At 38.7% G+C, this 15708-nt stretch overlaps 1 protein-coding gene across 6 annotated transcripts in view; it reads right to left on the bottom strand.

Annotated features, from left to right (window-relative positions):
* Positions 1-1828: 1828 nt before the first annotated feature.
* LOC129770691 (serine/threonine-protein kinase N) overlaps positions 1829-15708 on the bottom strand; it is a 222466-nt gene continuing 208586 nt past the window's right edge. For all 6 annotated transcript variants that reach the window (XM_055773669.1, XM_055773665.1, XM_055773668.1 and 3 more), the window contains 6 exons: positions 8639-9214; positions 8387-8576; positions 8148-8329; positions 7975-8082; positions 7777-7917; positions 1829-2544 (listed from right to left, as the gene is read on the bottom strand). In XM_055773669.1, the coding sequence (XP_055629644.1) occupies positions 2401-2544; positions 7777-7917; positions 7975-8082; positions 8148-8329; positions 8387-8576; positions 8639-9214 (1341 nt within the window). In that variant the 3' untranslated portion in view covers positions 1829-2400. The remainder of the gene's footprint in view (positions 2545-7776; positions 7918-7974; positions 8083-8147; positions 8330-8386; positions 8577-8638; positions 9215-15708) is intronic.

The raw sequence follows: 15708 nt of genomic DNA, 5'->3' as shown, positions 1-15708 counted from the left end.
TCTTGAAAGAAATCTGCGCAATTAATTCACATTACTTATCACAGTTTTAATATAAAAGTAACAATACTTCATTAAAACTCACATTCGTAGTCTTCAAAGGCGAAGTTTTGTCCAAAAATTTAGCTCATATTAATTATAAGGTTTCGAATATCAATAAAAACAGAATTCAGTTTTTTCCGAATGTTTCCAGCATTTTCAATTGGTCATTTAACAAATGATATGCCTGGAGAAAACATTGTTGCAATTGTTCCTAGTGACAATTTTTTGCTTAATCACAAGTTATGGTCGAACAACTGGATGTGTTATTATTAAACAACTAACAATCTGAATGAAAATATCAAAACGGAAACTTTAACGAAAAAATATCTACTCTTCCAACTAATATAGTTTATTGAGGTTAGCATAAACACCTTATGAAATGATCACGGCAAAAAGTGGAAGGATATTTAATCCATTGCGTTTGGAGGTGACACTATCGAGCACCTAGAAATACCTACGCGGGCGACCGGTAGACCGCGGACTACCGTTTGACCATCCATGCTCTATAGAAAGCCTGAAGTTGTCTTTATTTACGTGAATATTCGAGATCGGTCCAAACGCTGTGTTGTGATGTTGGACCGTATTCATTTTCGTTCATTTATCATTGAATTGTTTCAGATTATCTGAAACAAGAAATAGTTATCAATCTACAGAAGTATGACAGCTCATCATTAGCTGCGTTGAAGTTATGTTCGCTTAGGGATTTCCCATCCATTATTGCTATATTTTACGAATATGGAAAACTCGGAAGTCGTGATGAGAAATAATAAAGTATGATGACCTGGTCCAACCGCTCCTGAATTTGCGCACGCCAAGGAAGTTTCTCAGAACATATTTATATCATATCGTCTTTTTTATCATCGTGTCTGTTGTGTATTTGTTAACCTCAAAAATGCATAAATTGGGTTTTTCATAAACATAAAACATACTATTAGTACAGTTGATTTTTTGTCCTACTTTACAATCATCTCTTCACTCTCGTTCATATCGACTACATTCATTTTTTTAATCATTTTTTTCTAGAAGTATTTTCATTCAATAAAAATTATAATCACGTGTTGGGGGGTGTGGGTGTGTTGTGTATGCGCGTATGTGGTGCATGTGTATGTAAATGTTGCAACTTAAAAAAAACAACTTCAATCAGTAGCGATTGACCACCACTCCCTCTCCTTAAGTTTGATCGATCATAATCATAAAATTATAATTTACGCATATATCTTCGGCTTACTACTTCTCTGTATGCTTCGAGCTTAGCTTAGCATACATACAATGCACTTTCTTTTTCAATGCAGTAAGTGTGTGTGGGTGTTTTTTCCTGTGTATAAATGGGTTTTATCTATCAAATCGGTTGGAAATAAATCCTTGCAACTTATCCTACGATAGGGGAGGTTCAATTAAAAAATAAAAACAACAAATTCGGGGAAAACACAGCGAAGGTAAGTTTCATAAATAAAAAGAAATAAAAAAGAAACCGTGTGGTAAACCAAATTCTACACAATATTTTTTTCATGCTTCCTCAAGCTGTCTGAGTGGTTGTCTCTACATTCAATTATTTGCAATGCAACCGCCTAAACTTTAACAGAAAATGAATGTTATAATTCCACTATAATACACAGCAACAAAAATCCGGGCGCGCAATTTTAACACATCGTTGATTTTTTTCAAACAACGCGACTTTAACAATAAAGGCACCTTTTCTTTACGTTTTTTTTTTAATTCTCTCGCGGATGCATGTGTGTTTTTTTCCTCTTTTCGCTGCAAATATACAATACAATAGCTGCATTTGCCAAGTAATAACGGTTAAGCTTAAATTCGTATAAAAGGAAAAGTTCAATATGATTCTAAAGCCAATTATATTCCTGATAAATTTCTGTCTTTCACACACGAGTTTTTTTTTGTTTTCTTCCCTCGTGTTGTGTGTAACTTGGTGTGTTTGTGTTTGCTTTCTGGAAGACCGCTTTTCGCTTTCGCCAAATGCTTTTGTATATGTTTTGCTTTAGTTTGTATTTAGAACACAAAACAGCCATCAATCCATCTCTCACGGAATTGTTTATTCCCGCCTGATCGGTTTTTAGCACAATATATTAACAGTTTGATAATAACGATTAGCGATTGATATTTTCCCCTCGAGGGGGAGAAGAGACGAGAAAGACTTAGTTGTTTTGGAAGAAAGGAAGATAGGAGGATGGAGAGATATGGACCACGGTCGTGGGAGCATTAGAGCACAGCCCTATTCATTAGTTGGGGCTGGCGATAAATAGTGTAGATTTTGTTTTTTAGTCCTAATAGTAGTAGCTATTTCTAAACACTAAGTTCAACATTTATGATGTGGTTGTTGTTGTTCCACTCACTCACTCACTGTCAACACCAATCGGCCATGTAGGTAAAGTCCTTGAAGTAAGTCTGTTCACTCTCGGTCAGGATGCGTGGTTCTTTCGGTGGCGTCAGCTGAGGCTTCTCGGATGTGAACTCTTCGTCGAAGTTGGATACGTCCTCCGGGGAGCGCTGAAAGCAGAGAGACAAATAAGTAAGAACCTAAGATATCCGGGGATCTTCGTAGATTAAAGTCGCACAGTTTTCATATACCTCGAAAGGGTAATGGGCTCTCCTGTTTTAACACCTTTTTAATGGGTTTCAACATATGGAACGCAATGTTCAACTATTCCGCTTAGCTTAGCTCGCTGCAAAGATGTAAGGTTGCATTCGCCAACGAAGAGGACAAAATCGCATGAATGCATGCGACGGTAGCAGACTTGTATATTCGACTGAAACTCGTAACAGGACTGATTGTGCTTAGGAACAATGCATCTAAGACTAAATACATGCTAGCGGAAGCAATAGGCAACGTTGTAATCAATGGTGACGACCTCGAGGTAGTCGACTATGTTGTCTACCGCCTCGACAACCGACCAATGCCGTGAAATTTTGAGGACCATAATCAACGGATGTCGTACCTTCTATGAGCTCATTCTGAAGGAAATAAACGCTACCGAACGCTTTCATTAATTCCATTTCTTGATAGGTCGCAAAAATGTTTGCATCAATTGGTTGGAAATATTTACACCTATCTATCATAATAAATGAAACATATATTCCTTCGAGATATATACTTGAATAAATGTGAAATGTCGAGCATTACCGCCAAATATCAAGTTTTTATTAGTTCAATTCGTGCTCCTCAAATTGTACCGACCAAAAAGGGCAACTAACGGCGGCAGTCTCCCATGTTTCACGAAAAACACTGCGTCCGGGATAAACATGTCCACGCTGCTGTTCGCAGTTTTGTGTTTTGTTGAATTATATTTAGTTTCATATAGAAGCCAATTGTCGCGCAGCATTTCAACGAGCGGTCATTGACTCAGCTCAACTGCCTCACTTAGTTTTTTGTGCTCGCAACGAACACAGTTGTGTTTCATTTCACTCTATATAAATTCAAAAGGTTATGGGCCCAGATCACAGTAACAAAAGTTCGTTTTGGGCGCGTGAAACGTTTATTAAATTCGTACGGTACTAAACTCTCAGAAAGTTTTTTGTACGAATCGGTTATAACATTCCAGAACCTGGTAACGGGTGTTAAATAAATAATAAATCGGGTGTTAAATTAATAATAAAAAAAATGACTTGTTGCTGGAGTAGTAATTATCATTTCCTGGAATATGCGTTTTGGACAGCGGAAAATAGCTTTCGTCGTCCAGAACGAAAGACGTTCCGCGGTATTTTTTGGTCATCCACCAACACTGTGATTTAACCGTCTCAATCTGCTCCTCCGTGTACTCCGGCGACCTCGTCTTCTTCCTGCAGACGATTCCTTTCATCTTGAGGGTCCGATGGATCGATACGTGGGAGCAGACATATTTCACGCAGGCTGGTTGCGCCCTTGTTGTCAAACAGCTTCTTTAACGATGTCTACCTCTGCTTCGTCATTATCGTCACCGGACGACCACTTCCGACCTTCCGCTCTACGTTCAGGGAACCCAGGATACGATATACCGTACTGACAGGTACATTTTCTTCCTTAAAATGTGCCACCGTGAACTTTTTTCCTTGCTGGAAATGCGTTTCGTAGAACCGTACAATGCATTCGCGGAGCACGTGCTGTTTCGACGCCATCTTTGCTTTGACTAAATTCAAACTAGCAAAACCAAACACGCCTACTGTTTCTAGGGAGCCCAAAGAGCAATTTTCTTGGAGTAATAAAATTTTACGCTCTTTATTTGAGTTACTGAAAAGTGTTGAAAAAATTCTCATTTTTTATTTAACACCCGTTAGTGTATACGGAGATACGGTCGGTCGAGAATTTTATAATTGAACTGAAAGACAGTATAGTTACACTAGAAAATGGAGAGTGATAAGGCGAGCATTGAAAAACTGGAAGGTGGCAGTAATTGTGGTGGCAAATGTGTTATTTTTACAACAAAAATATTACAGTTTCAAAATGGAACCAGGAGATGAAATCGCTATTTTTCTTTCGAAATTGCTTGAAATTGTCCAACAATTAAGGGTCCAAAAGGAAATCATATCAGATTCTATGGTCATGACAAAGATTTTCTAATCTTCTAGTGGTGTTAACAGAGGAACGAGTAAAGCAGCAAAAATGAAAGGAAAATGTTTTAAATGTGGCAAAAGTGATCACTGGAAAAGAGATTGTCCACTACTAAAGGACGGTGCGGACAAAAGGCGGGAAAGTTCATCGATCGACGCTTTTGTGTGTGCTGCATTGAATGGAGACAAAGACATTTGGATCCTGGATTCTGGTGCGAGTGTTCATATGAGTCACCGACGAGAGTGGTTTGACAATTTCACAGAAGTATCAGTGGAGGTAACGATTGGAAATGGCGATAAGATCGTGGCTCGAGGAAAAGGCAATATAAACATTCTTGCTTTTAATGGGAATGATTGGATTCCTAAACGCGTGATGGATGTTCTATATGTACCGGAGATTCATGTGAATTTATTTTCGTCGGGAAAAGTCATGGATCGAGGCTATCAATTGAAGTCAGACAACAATTCAAGAATTCAAGAATTCCTGAAAGATGGAAATATCGTTGCAGTTGGAGCTCGTCGAGAAAAATTGTTTCAAATGTTATTTAAAATAAATGAAGCTTCGCAGATAAAGATTTCTGTGGCAAATGTGGCTACAAAGAAACTCTCAATTCGTTCATGGCACGAGAGGCTTGGACATCAGAACACCGTACATGTGAAGAAGTTTTTACTGAACAAAAATATAAATTTCGTAGACGAGGATTTTGCGTGTGAAGCGTGCGTATATGGAAAACATCATAGAGGAAGTTTTAAAAGTCGTGAAGAGAAGTCTAAAAAGTGTGGTGGAATAATCTTTGCGGATGTTTGCGGACCAATGCAAGGAGAGTCGATTGGCGGTTCGAGATACTTTTTGCTGTTGAAGGACGATTATTCACATTTTCGGTTTGTTTATTTTATGAAGCACAAATCGGAAGTTGCAAGCAATGTCAAAAGGTGCATTAAGATTATGCAAAAGGAGCATGGACACAATGTTCGTTATTTCAGATCTGATAATAGTACTGAATTTATGAACGCAGAATTGAAGGATTTTCGTTTCATCGTTTCATCGAGTGGTCGATAGTTCGCGTTTACATAAAGGGTGTGTCACATCAAATTGCATCACGGAAAAAACGCTGTACAAATTTAATTTTTAGGAATTATATCTTCAGCTTTCGCTTATAATCAGATAAGAGTGTATAGATCACGTTGGCCATGCTTCACTGTCAATTTTTCGTAAATTTGGAAAAATGTCGTCGAACGAAAAAGAGCGTCGTGAATTAATCCTGTGCACTCATTTCGAGAATCCGGAGTTGTCACATCGGGACATCGGTAAGATGCTGGGAATCGTCCAATCCACGGTCAGCAGAGTACTAAAACGATACTTCGAGAACCTAACCATCCATTCTTTGTGTGGACACCGACTGGACAACATCGTTGCTGAACGGGCTGGACGGCGAGGGATCGAGTGCCTTTCTCAAGGCAAGAGGGCGGAGGTGGTAGCGCTAGAGTAGAGTTTTCAAAGGGCCTTTCTCAAGGCTAGAGACGAATGAACTGCAAAAGTTTAAAGTCTCTATAATACAATACCTTCCTTCCTAACCATCGACCGGAAGGTGAAGAACGGCAAAAATGGATGCTCCGTCAGTGAAAAAGATCACAAGCGCGTAATTAAGCAGTTTAGACGTGATCCGAGAAGTTCGGTCCGGGATGTCGCCAATAAGCTGAATTTGTCAAGTTCATTTGTCCAGCAGACCAAGCAGCGGGAGGGCCTGCGTACATACAAGGTTCAGAAGGCTCCTAACCGCGACGAAAGGCAAAACATGGTGGGGAAGACGCGAGCCCGGAAGCTGTACACCGAAATGCTGACGAAGCCGCATTGCCTGGTAATGGACGACGAAACCTACGTCAAAGCGGACTTTCGTCAGCTGCCGGGCCTGTTGTTCTTCTCCGCAGAGGACAAATTCAGCGTTCCGGAGGAGATTCGCAAGCAGAAACTATCCAAGTTTGCCAAAAAGTACATGGTGTGGCAAGCGATCTGCTCTTGCGGAAAGCGGAGCGCCCCCTTCGTGATGACCGGCACGGTAAACGGGCAGGTTTACCTTAAGGAGTGCCTATAGAAGCGCTTACTACCACTATTGAAGCAGCACGAGGGCCCGACCATCTTCTGGCCGGATCTCGCTTCGTGCCACTATTCAAAGGACGTGTTGGAGTGGTACGAAGCCAACGGGGTCACCTTCGTGCCAAAGGAAATGAACCCGCCCAACGCGCCGGAGCTTCGCCCAATAGAGAAATATTGGGCGATTATGAAGCAGGCCCTCCGGAAGAACCCAAAAGTTGTCAAATCGGAGGCAGACTTCAAGAGAAAATGGATTTCTGTTCAAAAAAAACTACAACCTGACGTTGTACAGAACCTTATGGACGGGGTGAAGAGGAAGGTGCGAGCATACGGGCTTGGGCTCGAAGTATGAATAAAAAGAAAATGCCAAAAGTTGTTTAATAGTTTTTATTTTACTGTCTAAAATTTTCAAAACGATCGGTCTACTGGGCGAATTTCTACAGCGTTTTTTCCGTGATGCAATTTGATGTGACACACCCTTTAATCACATCACTTACCACAGTGAATCCTGATTTTTACCTCTCCCTACTAACAACTATCCCTTCCTTGATAAACGCTAGGGAACCACGCTATATAGCTATATAGACCCTTCCGGCCTTTGGGCGGCGAATATCATACTAACACTCCTTCCCTTCCCCCTGGTGACTGTAAGGACGTGGCCGGCGTCGTTATTGACCATTTAAAGCTCGAATCACCGAAAATTGCACAACGAGAATGATTTGCTAGTCCAAAGCGTCATTCTGTGTGTTCTTTGTGCAATTTGGTTGGTTCAGGTCAATCACGGAGAGTAACTACGAAGTGTACAGTCTACCCAAGCTCAAGCTCAAGCTCAAGCAGGATACAAATATGATTTTTTCGTACCTATGTTTGAAAATGTGACATGTTTGTATTCGTAGTATGTTTGGACATACGATGTTTAATCCTAATGTTTCACACGTTAACTGCAACGGGTGAAATAGTCAAATTGTCGCGAATAGTCACTTTTATTTGACCATCCATTCTCGAAATGGTTATATAAAAATCTGTTAAAACTCTGATTACATACATGCTAGAAAATTTGCAGAATATGCTTTCTATAGAATAATTAACGATGGAATACTTACGATGGTTGGCACGAACGGAGGTTTCACTTTCCTGAGTAGCAGATCATCCCAGACAATGTTCCGGAAGAAAGCTTGTCGTTTGACGTCTTCGGCGTCTCGTTCCGATGAACCAAGTCGTCGCTCTGGATTCTTCCGTAAGAGCTGTAGGAAAAAAAATATATGCATATGTGCTTCTATGACATAATGAGCAAATCTCACCCTTCTCATAATAGCAATCGCTTCCAGTGAGAGGAACCTCGGATATCGCACCTCATCATTAACAATCGAATCAAATACCTCCTCTTCATCGTCACCCGGGAATGGCGACTGAAAGTAGAAAAAGCACACGATGAAAACTTCATCACAACATTGGAATCATTTTGCCCACTTACCTCTCCCACCAACATTTCGAAGATCAGTACTCCAAGACCCCACCAGTCTACGGCTCGCGTGTACGACGTCTCGGTGAGCACTTCCGGCGCGAGGAACTCGGGCGTACCGCAGAATGTACCCGTCCGATCGCCGAAGCCCATACCCTCCTTGCACAGACCAAAATCAGCGATTTTCACGTAACCTAAAGACGGAAGCACAATTCCAGAACAAAGCAAGAATAACCAATCATTGAACTAACCTTCCGTATCCAGCAGTAAATTGTCGAGCTTCAGATCGCGATAGATAATCTTACTCTCGTGTAAATACTGTAGACCCAGCACTACGCAGGCCGCGTAGAAAACGGCCCGCGGTTCAGAAAACACATCCGTATGGATGTGCATCATCAGATCACCTCCCGCAGCGTACTCCATCACAAAGCAGACGTGTTGCTACGGAAGGCATAATGTTTTGTTATCAGAGGACACAGCTAACAAAACCGAATCAAACCCACCTCAGTCTGGAAGCATGCGAACAGATTCACCAGGAACGGATGCCGCATCGTGTTCGCCACCTCGAAAATGCGCTTCTCGCTGAGCAACGATTCCACCTCATCCCGGGCGATGATGTCCCCTTTCTTGAGCGCCTTAATGGCGAAGTACTCGCCGGTGTTTTTGTACTGCGTCAGAATGACCTTACCGAAGTGGCCCCGTCCGAGTACGCTCAGCAGCCGGAAGCAGTCGATGTGCATTCCGGTGGCACCTGCCTGTGACTGGCGCCGACTCTCGTACGCGCTATCTCGGTACTGGAGGGCACGCGCTGGTCCTTGCCGACGGCTAGGTGCCGCTGGTCCCGCGATAGCCAGATCGAGCTGCTGCTGTTGCTGTTGCTGCTGTTGTTGTTGCTGTTGTTGCTGAAGAGCTTGCTGCTGCAGCTGCTGTTGGATTAGCAGTTGCTGTTGGTAGTATTGTTGCTGTTGGAGAGCCGCTGCGGCAGCAGCTGCAGCCGGCGTCTGCGGTTGGTGGTGATGTGCTGGTTGCAGTGGTACCACGTTGCCCGAAACTCCCAGCTGTTCGAAGGGCTGAATGATCTGCAATGTGTTTGGTTATGTTTGAGTTTTTTTTTTGTGGTCATGGTCAATAGAGGAAAATACGGCAGTTAGGGTGGTTTCAACAGGCACATGTATTCCGGCGAGGAAGCCAAATGCAAAACATAAGAATGTGATCAGCTTCGATTAAACGACGGGTATGGTAGCCGTCAGACGAATGAATCTATGGTGATGTGAATAATTTCATAATGAATGTTCTTAGAATCATGCCTTTTTTACATGCATTTTAAAATAACAACTATTACTTTCTTCCAAACTATTCTGATTGTGTATTTGTTTGAAATGAAGACAAATACGAATAAGATTGCGTGTCATACTTCGACGATAGTCTCAGAATTCACCCCAGTAAATATTTAAGGAAAATCGTTATACAGTAACGTCTCGATTATATCACCGGGCGTTTTTATTACGTCTCGTTTATATCGCTCTCGATTTTATCACTGAATATGTTTCGTTTATATCACGTTTTTCGTAACGTAAGAAATAATATGCAAATTTCAATTCATCGTTGAATTAATGAACAAAAAATGAGGATTAAACAGAAAAAATGATTTTTAAGTATTCGTACCGCCTCCAGTGATCATCCGTATTCACGTAGATTACGAAAAGTTTTTTACTGTGGGATTTGTAGCAAATATTGCGTATTTCTTTCGAAAGCCCCTCGTACCACAGTCAACTCTTCCTAACTCGATGGATTTCATGGCACCTTCGGTTTTACAAGCATTCTTCTCTCCGTAACTCGATACCTCACTAACTCGATGCCTCCCTTACTCGATGTGTTTTGATTCATTTTCCCATGGATTCTCACCTCCCTAACTCGATTGATTTTCGCGTACATGTTTTTGGGCGTTATTACCCCTGATTTCAATTGCTTTTGAAAGTGAAGACGGAGTGTTCGTGTCATCTAACAATTTCTTTTCAAGTATGGAAAACCACGATAAACCTTTCAAGCGAACAATGAAAACGCTAACCATTGCGCAACGTTTGAACATCATCGAGCAGGTCGAAAAATATGGACGGAAGGGGTCTGAAGCTGCAAATAATTTCAGTATTGCACAAAGTACGGTATCAACACTATTCAAACTGAAGTAAAAATGGAATCGGAATGGAAAATTGAATCTAGACCAAAAGCAGGTTGGTCGGAATTGAAAAGCTGGAGCGATCAATGGATTTTCGTCTTATCAAGCCAGAGAGAATAATTTACCTCTCTCGGAATCTATTCATCGGGATATGACTTGCGAATTTGTCCAGAAACTGGGAATTACCAACTTTAAAGCACAACCAACATGGACGGGAGCGATAAACTATCGTTGCTGATCAATGGGAAGAATGCTGAATGGCCTTAATGCTTTTTGAGGAATAGATTATACAATTTGACGAAAAATTTTGCAGTAGAAATAGAAAGGTATTATCATATCTATTTCTTCTCAAAGGTGGTCATGTTCGTTGATAACTATACAGCGTACCCAAAATCTCTCCGACCAAAGCTCAAATCGATAAGTTTACAATTTTTCTACAAATCTTTACTTCCGTAGCTCAGCAGCTGGACTTCGACATAATCAAGAACCTGAATCAGTACTTTCGCCGTCTTCGATTAATTAGTTCGATTAGCATTCTTACTGTATTTTAATGTACTCTAGGACCCTTCAGATATACCGGTATTGGATGCAATTGAAATACCCTCACCCTCTAAAATCAATAAGGTTAAATCTGAGACTATTTTAAAATTGTTTCAGGAAGCCGAATTTTCCTCCAATGATGATGGTGATATTCCGCTGGCATGATTAATGCGTCGTGAGCTTGCTGATGTCAACAGTACAATACCGTTCGATTGCTCAATGTCTTTTAATGATTAGTGCAAAAAGGACCAAAACGTGATTTGCTGTGATCTGATGCCAGATACCGATATACTGGAAAGTGTTGAAAAAGCTGAGAAAAACGCTGAAGATAGTAGTTCTATTGAGGTGGAGAATATTCAGAAAGGTTCAGATAATTGTGTCGAAATTACATCTTCGAACGTTAAATCAAACCTGAAGAATATGTCCGGAATTAGAGATGAACCAGCCTTTGGCTGAAAATCTCTTTAATAAAGAAAGAAAGAAAAAAAAAATATGTCCGGAATATTGAAATCAACTGAAAATGTTCCTGTGAAACTATTCGAACATTTCTTTGTGATTGAACAGTTCCTGCGTGATCGTTACAATTTAGTTTGAATAACAATCAATATTTTCTTTGTTAACCTAGTTCCTCATGCAGGTCGGACTCAATTATATACAAACTCGATTATATATGATTCGATTATATAAAATTTAAAACTCGATTGTATACAGTTTAAAAAAAAAGTTTTTTTTATAATTCAAATATGAATAATTTCAAGAAAAAACATTAACCTTTCAACATTAAAGTGAAATTTAAGTGGCTTTTATAAGTACAGTGGGTTAAAAATCGGGATTTTTGAAGATTTTGATTGAATTTTCATCAGGAATTGTTTATATCGATATTGCAGCGAATATAAGAGAGAGAGAGAGAAGTTGGGCGTCAAAGAACAAATTGTAGAGGGGTTAGAGAGCTTTAATTGATAGAAACAATCATGTTTAGTATGAATATGGATAAAATAAATAATTACAAATTAAAAAAAAAACCTTTAAATTTTCCACTTTCAAAATGTTATTTTAATCTACTAATTTAGATGTTCCACTACTATATCCTGTACTAAATTTTCTCATCTTTCAAATGAAAGCAACAGAATCGGATTACGTAGCGTACTTTTCAATGTAAAGTCAGTTTGAGCCAACAGAGTCCGAAACAAAGAAAAAGTTTTATAACTCTGTCATCGTTGAAATTCTAACATATGCGTAGAAGGACTTTTTTGGTGAAATATAACCGTCTATCACCTCCTGAGAAATTCTGGAAATTTTTTTTTACATGAGGAAGGTGTTTTTTCACTTTAAGGGAATGAATCAAAAATTCAAATTCATACATCAATTGGGACACTTACCTTAATATATGACAATTTATGACATAAAAAGATATGAAAAAATGCTCTGTATCTCGATACCTTCCTAACTCGATGGTCCCTTTGGATATCGAGTTAGGGAGAGTTGAATGTGCTTTCATAAGCACAAAATCATCAACTATGAATGATTCTGAAGCAATTTTATCTTTGACTAGCTGACCCGGCAAACTTCGTCCCGCCCAAAATTTGTTTTTTGTTATCAATACCTTCAAACATTCACGTTTTTTTACTAAGCGCAAATTCATGAATCAAATCGCAGAACTGTTTATTGATTGATCTTCTAATCGACCCCGTTGAATTTACCTTTCACTATAAAATTCCTAGTACCTGTACCAAAACTCATCATTATAATATCAGATTATTTTCTGACACAATTCTCGTTCAAGATTTTTCAACCACTTGCAAATAACATGTTTCTCCGTTACATGGAATAAATGTTTGGTACCGAAAATAAGATAGAATAAAGACAGCCCTAAATCGGACAATTCCTTTCTAGAGTTTTGCTCTTATCAACATTTTCGGCAATCCATTTTTATTGGTGTAGACAGAAGAAGATAAAGATAATTCGTTAGCGTAAACATCGAATGGACTAACAACGCTTGTCATTATGTAATTGTAGAACATAAGGGAATTTAATTTTCCGAATTTTCCCTTTTTCCTTCAGGCTTTTCCGAAAATTTTCAATTGTCATGTTTTATTGGAAGATTTTAGATTGAAATATGTGTAACATTTTTATGGGACCCCCTCTCCATTCCAGAAGAATGAGGGGTGTCATACCATCGTAGAAACATTTCTAATACCGAAAAACCCTCACATCCCAAATTGTGCTTGATTAGTTCTCGAGTTATGCAGAAATTTGTATTTCATTAGTATGGCAGCCCCCCTTAGAGAGGGGGGAGGAGTGTATTCATCATAGAAGCGTTTCGTGCCCCCTAAAACCTTCACATGCCAAATTTGGCTCCATTTTCTTGATTTATTCTCGAGTTATGCAGAAATTTGTGTTTCATTTGTATGGCAGTCCCCCCTCAGAGAGGGGGTAGGGGTCTCAAACTATCACGAAAACCATACCGATTTTCATGTCGATCGGTTCAGTAGTTTTCGAGTCCATAAGAATGAGACAGGCAGACAGACAGACAGACAGAAATCCATTTATATATATATATATATATATATATATATATATATATATATATATATATATATATATATATATATATATATATATACATATATATATAGATATACATATATATATATATACATATATATATATATATATATATATATATATATATATATATATATATATATATATATATATATATATATATATATATATATATATATATATATATATATATATATATATATATATATATATATATATATATATATATATATATATATATGTATATATATATATATATATATATATATATATATATATATATATATATATATATATATATATATATATATATATATATATATATATATATATATATATATATATATATATATATATATATATATATATATATATATATATATATATATATATATATATATATATATATATATATATATATAGATAGAAGATTGTGCCGTTTCTCCGTGATCAGTGATCGTGAGATTCATCCGTGAAAGAATCAGTAATACAGTATTTTATTTCGTCTATTGTTGATATTCCATTAGAATGAAATCGATGATACATTTTGACGTAGGACTACGTCCAACCGGAGTATATGGGGGGTAAAATGAAAACCTAAACAAGGAACATGCAAGAAAAAATGAAAGATTCCGAATGCTTAGAACTTGAGCATTTCTTACTGGAACGGAAAGATGTTTGCATCAATTGATAGGGAATATTTCTACGCTTCTATCGCAATTAATAAAATGTTATTTCTCATTAGATAAACAATTGAATACCTGTAAAATGTTAATCGTTATCTAAACGCCCTAACTGCCTCGTTTTGATTGGCCCGATTAACGGTTTCCCCAATACAGCCATCAAAACTAAGCAGCCTTGGGAAAATCGGCATTGCAAATACATGGAAGTACGGGGACTTTTGCTCTCACCGAAATGTGTTCCCTAACACAGATTTCAAAACCAAACAGCGTTGGAGAAATCTGCATTGCAAATACACGAAAGTTGGGGGTATTTTTGTTCCGACTGGAATGTGTTTCCCAAACACAGACTTCAAATCCATGGAGCGTGGGGAAATTGGCGTTGCAAATTCATGCAAGTCGGGGGCATTTTTGTTCCGACAGAAATGTGTTTCCCTAACACAGACTTGGTGTCCCAGACCAAGGAGTCTTGGGAAATTGGCATTGCAAACCCACGCAGGTCGGGGGTGTTTTTGTTCCGACTGAATTGTGTTTACCTAACACAGACTCCAAAACCAAGATGTCATCATACCAAACGTAAAAGGAATGTCATTAAATTTACTTGTAACGAAGAACACAATCTTGGAAAGCATGGGTAAGTTTATAACAAGTGCGAATCTCATGAAGAGGAAGGTTCCCCGCTTCCATCGTGCCTATCTTATCGGACAGAAATGATTGCTGCTGACAGGTGAGGCGGAAAATTTCCGATGTCTGTGTACAGGTCAGAGTATGTTAAGGCATATGCTAACCATATTTTGTTTATTTTTAGGTATCAATTCTCGATACGTAAATTATGGCACCCTACAGAGCACAAATAAATAGCTTTACTCTCTTTTTTTCTCCCATCGATGATTGCTTTCAGATCGTACCGAAGTCCCAGACTGCTGCACGAATTGTAATGTATATTACCCCAGGCTCGGGTTGAAAGAAAAGCTCTTCTGTTGATGAGTGCTATGTGATGCATATGCGGCATATTTCTGCCAAAGGAGAAGCAGCACAGACTTCAAAACCAAGATGTCATCATACTAAACGTACTGTCATTAAATTTACTTGTAACGAAGAACATAATCTATCACAATGCATTAATTGACCTTACATGGCATTATACAACCTTTTTACTCACAAAGTAAATATATTGGATTCAATCCAATTTAGAAATTAGTTTATTCTATCGAAAAATTAATCAATACAAACAAATGATTGCTAAGTTAAGGTAGTCCTACGTCAACCTTGCAGTTATATCGTAGAAATAACCCACCCATTTTTTTATGACAGCTTTTGCGAGTTCAGGTTGTGTACTTTGACTAGTTAACGGTATCCAACTTGTACGCTATAGGAAGTGACCAATTACGTGCCAAGACTTACGGGACCAGAGAAAAAATTTGGACATTGTTTGGATGTGGCTCGAGCTAGCTTTGCAGTGCTTTTTATCAATTTCGTCTGTTTTTATTCATGGTTTGGTTCCATTCGGTCCTGCTGTATGCGGATTAAACTTGTATACAGGCATCGAAAGTGATGTGCGATTTTAGGTACAGCTCGGATATGCAATCAACAGACTTTGCTCCTCGCTTCG

This window comes from Toxorhynchites rutilus, chromosome 2, assembly GCF_029784135.1.
Source record: "Toxorhynchites rutilus septentrionalis strain SRP chromosome 2, ASM2978413v1, whole genome shotgun sequence".
In the NCBI taxonomy this organism is placed as follows: Eukaryota; Metazoa; Arthropoda; class Insecta; order Diptera; family Culicidae; genus Toxorhynchites; species Toxorhynchites rutilus.
This window is presented reverse-complemented; position numbering and strand designations above follow the sequence as displayed.